This window comes from Prosopis cineraria, unplaced genomic scaffold, assembly GCF_029017545.1.
Source record: "Prosopis cineraria cultivar Desert tree isolate PC_DT_omini unplaced genomic scaffold, ASM2901754v1 PC12, whole genome shotgun sequence".
Classification (NCBI taxonomy): Eukaryota; Viridiplantae; Streptophyta; class Magnoliopsida; order Fabales; family Fabaceae; genus Prosopis; species Prosopis cineraria.
Genome location: NW_026555343.1, coordinates 43,179,431 through 43,183,546, shown reverse-complemented (window position 1 = coordinate 43,183,546; position 4,116 = coordinate 43,179,431). Strand labels below are relative to the sequence as shown.

Genomic DNA, 4,116 nt, shown 5'->3' with positions numbered 1-4,116 from the left:
AGTCAAACCTTGATACATATGTGCTTAATAACGGTTTGGTACCTTGGCTGCCTTTATCCCTGTCGCCTCTTTCTTCATGAAATATGTTGAAACTTGAAACTCTCCAGAACACCACACCACTCCGCACCTCATATTTCAATTCCATCTTCTTCTCATCAATACATACTTGCTAAACCCATACCCGCATATGCCTTCCCATCCTATTTTAAATTTACTGTGTATCCGACTTTGTCCCTGTTTTTCCTTTTAGGTCCGTTGAACGTTCTAATGTATCGCCAGCTCCGGAGGAAACTTCCCGCGTCCCATAAATTAAACTTCGTTCAACATATTAAGTATTTCTCACGTTTAAAGGAACAAGTACCTAACGGGGGACACCTTCGCGAAAATTCATATATCCCCGAGGACGAATTCTCTCCCTCACGTGATGCCGTCGCGACATCACGAGGTGACACGCAAGCCCTTGCGCTTCTTTCCTTTGACTGGTGCATTATCACTTCACGAAACAAAAATTCCTGTTATTTGATTTCTTCCCATTTGAACCATGAGAACAAAGGAAGACCTTTCCATCTTTGCTTGTATGATCGTAACTTTCAAACTCTTCAGTGCCTATAAATTCCCGAGGTTTCTCACTCCCTCCCTCACCCTCCTCTGCATTTCCAACCACATTTCTCATTTACTCTCACAGCCATTGTTGCTACTTCAGCTTGCCAGACTGACCTTCACTTTACCTTCTTTAAAACTGAAAATGGGTTTGCCAAGTGAGAGCCATCACCATCAGCTTCTGTCCAAGATTGCCACCAATGACAAACATGGAGAGAATTCCCCTTACTTTGATGGGTGGAAGGCCTACGACAGAGACCCATTTCACCCCACGAAGAATCCCGATGGGGTTATTCAGATGGGTCTGTCGGAGAATCAGGTAACTGACAACTTGTTTTGAGCATTATCGTATCACAATGAAGCCAAGCTGCCCGATAAATTGACTCACGGGGGCGTGTTTTCATTTTTTTCTAGCTCTCTTTTGATTTGATTCAAGATTGGATGATGGAGAATCCCAAGGCCTCCATTTGTACTCCTGAAGGAGTAAACCAATTTAAGCATATTGCTAACTTCCAGGACTATCATGGACTCCCAGAGTTCACAAAGGTAAGCCATGGCAATATTCCTCGAGTATTTTTATCTTTATCTTTTACTTTCTTTTCTTTTGTTTTTTTTTTTAAAATGTTATTCCTTGGTATTGAGGATATTATGTATTGTTTTGCAGGGTGTGGCTAATTTTATGTCCAAAGCGAGAGGTGGTAGGGTCAAATTTGATCCTGACCGTATACTGATGAGTGGCGGGGCCACAGGGGCCAACGAGCTCATCATGTTCTGTTTGGCAGATCCTGGAGATGCCTTTTTGGTTCCTTCACCTTATTATCCAGCGTATGTGCCCTTTCTTTTTCTTAACCTTTGTGTTCATTCAATGTATGTTTACTATCTATCGAATGTTCAAAAGTGGAAGTTATTAAACCAACACAAAGAACCATGGCTGCTCTGTTTCTTTCAATGAGGAATGTTAACCGATGGCTGAAACAGCATGCCAAATACATCTAAACAGGTTTTACGCATTCCATTATATAATCGTATTATTTACATAATCATATAAAAATTTGTAATTTGAAGAATAAAACCTGGTAGATTATTTGGAGAAGTTCCTTGCATGAGTCATGACAGTAGCTAGCAAGTGGTTTTGGTCCTAGAAAAGGTCTGGAAATAGCAGATGAAGGGACTGTGTGATCTGGTGCCTCGTTTTGAATTTGTAGGCAATGAAATTATGACCTTGGCACGTGGCTCCAATTATCAAATTGGAAGAAGCTTGTGTTCACATGAGCCCAGCTCAACAATAAAATAACCTGCAAATTAGACATTGCTTCAGTATTCTTTTTTATCTCTTAGCTAACAAAATTTTAAAAAAATATGACTTACTTTATCTTTGGGTAAATAATTATGAAATAATTCAACATCCAACTGTTTTTTTCACAACTAGGGAAGAGCGTGTTAAATCCGATAATTTCCTATCTATGGGTAGTGACACTGGTATATCTCACAATACGTGTCAAAAAAGAAAGTTTCCTAGTCTGACTTTGGTTCTGGCATGAGTGATTATCTTTTATGGCCTTAGAAGTCAACAAGCATGGGGAGGAATTTCATACTTAAAAAGTCGAAACCCAAGTTGACATTACATTTTATAACTCAAAGCTAAGTGGACCTTTAATCTAACATTGACCTTGGAAAGTTGAACTTGACATTTCTCAGTGTACGTTTACCTCGCATTCAAACATGCATCGATAATATATCAATTCTCACAGGTGGCTCTTAGAAATTTTTCACGGTCAGGAGCTATAACTTTGTTCTATCGGGCGAAGGGACCACAAAAGTGGACCGGAAAGTTATTGGCGATGACTGTGTTGGTCTAAAAAAGAGACTTGATTAGTGTCGAATTATGACTTGATTAAGGGGTGGCAATGTATTAACTTGTTTAAGTAACATACAACTAATCAATGTAAATCACAATTCACAAACTTCTCATGTTTGCATTCTATTGCAGATTCGTTCGTGACCTGTGTTGGAGAACCGGGATTCAAATTATTCCTGTTCACTGTGACAGCTCCAACAACTTCAAGATAACAAGAGAAGCTCTTGAAGCAACATACCAGAAAGCCCAAGAGGATACCATTAACGTTAAGGGTTTGATCATAACAAACCCATCAAACCCTTTAGGAACCACCCTGGACAGAGAGACACTGAGGAGCTTAGTGAGCTTCATCAACCAGAAGAACATCCACTTAGTCTGTGATGAGATTTATTCTGCCACAGTCTTCAACTCCCCCAGCTTTGTGAGCGTCTCTGAAATCATACAAGATATGGAATGCAACCTTGATCTCATACATGTTATATATAGCTTGTCTAAGGACATGGGACTTCCTGGGTTCAGAGTTGGGATAGTTTATTCGTACAATGAAACAGTGGTGCAGTGTGGCCGTAAAATGTCCAGCTTTGGATTAGTCTCTTCGCAGACTCAGCATCTTCTCGCTGCAATGCTCAACGATGACGAATTCATCGATTACTTCCTCAAGGAGAGCTCGCGGAGGCTGGGAAAGAGGCATAACCTCTTCACAAAGGGTCTCGAAAAGGTGGGGATTACTTGCTTGCCAAGCAACGCGGGGCTTTTCGTGTGGATGAACTTGAGGAGGCTGCTAAAAGAGCAGACCTTTGAAGGTGAAATGATACTGTGGCGTGACATTATCAATGAAGTGAAGCTCAACGTTTCTCCCGGTTCATCTTTTGACTGTAAAGAACCAGGTTGGTATAGGGTTTGCTTCGCAAATATGGATGACGAAGCAGTGGAAGTTGCACTAAGGAGAATCAGAGCATTTGTGGGCAAAGAAACACAGAAGAAACCAGCGAAGATTAAACGATGGAACAGCAATCTCAGGCTGAGCTTCTCTTCTCCAAGAAGATTTGATGAAACTGTCATGTCACCTCACATGATGTCTCCTCATTCACCCCTTGTTCAAGCTACTTAATCAAGATTATTCAAGGTGGGTAACCTCAGATTATTTACGTCAGTGGACGGAATAAAGTTGTGTTTTTCAGTGTGTAGCCTTCATGATTTTTTCCCTCCCATTTTTTTAACGCTTAATAGCTTTCTGATGGCAGTCAAACGTGCCCTCTACATACATATTAATATAAGACTTACAGTTTCATGTGTGCAGCTTGTCCCATATGGAGACGGCTAGCTCTAGTGTACTTTGGTGATGACTGAAATTATTAAATGATGTATGATCCTCAAGAATGAATCATTTATTCCATGAATAAAGTTCCACCTCTTCCTCCCCCCCCCCAACAAAATGACGCAGATCAGAGTTAATTAAATTTTATTTTCCAAACAAAATATAATCAAGTAAAAAAAAAAACCAAACTCATTGCTGAATAGGATTAATTCGAAAATATATATACCTTAATTTAGAATTTTATATAATTCAAATTAAAACCTTTTCCGTGCCTAGGATGAAGAAAAGTACACTAGTTGAATGATGAGCCTTGTCAACAATCTTGGTCACCCAGTGGCGC

At 40.0% G+C, this 4,116-nt stretch overlaps 1 protein-coding gene across 1 annotated transcript; it reads left to right on the top strand.

The window, feature by feature from the left end:
• Nucleotides 1–472: 472 nt before the first annotated feature.
• LOC129288779 (1-aminocyclopropane-1-carboxylate synthase 1-like) lies at nucleotides 473–3,645 on the top strand. Its single transcript, XM_054925516.1, has 4 exons — nucleotides 473–919; nucleotides 1,015–1,146; nucleotides 1,265–1,425; nucleotides 2,591–3,645. The coding sequence occupies exons 1-4, from the start codon at nucleotides 542–544 to the stop codon at nucleotides 3,567–3,569; spliced, it is 1,650 nt and encodes a 549-aa protein (XP_054781491.1). The 5' UTR covers nucleotides 473–541; the 3' UTR covers nucleotides 3,570–3,645.
• Nucleotides 3,646–4,116: the final 471 nt, after the last annotated feature.

What these genes read in the sequence shown, in the direction of transcription:
- LOC129288779 (XM_054925516.1), top strand. Translation starts at nt 542, where the DNA reads ATGAGAACAAAGGAAGACCTTTCCATCTTTGCTTGTATGATCGTAACT. An exon ending in GACTCCCAGAGTTCACAAAG is followed by an intron (nt 1,147 to 1,264) that starts GTAAGCCATGGC and finishes ATTGTTTTGCAG; the next exon opens with GGTGTGGCTAATTTTATGTC. An exon ending in CCTTCACCTTATTATCCAGC is followed by an intron (nt 1,426 to 2,590) that starts GTATGTGCCCTT and finishes ATTCTATTGCAG; the next exon opens with ATTCGTTCGTGACCTGTGTT.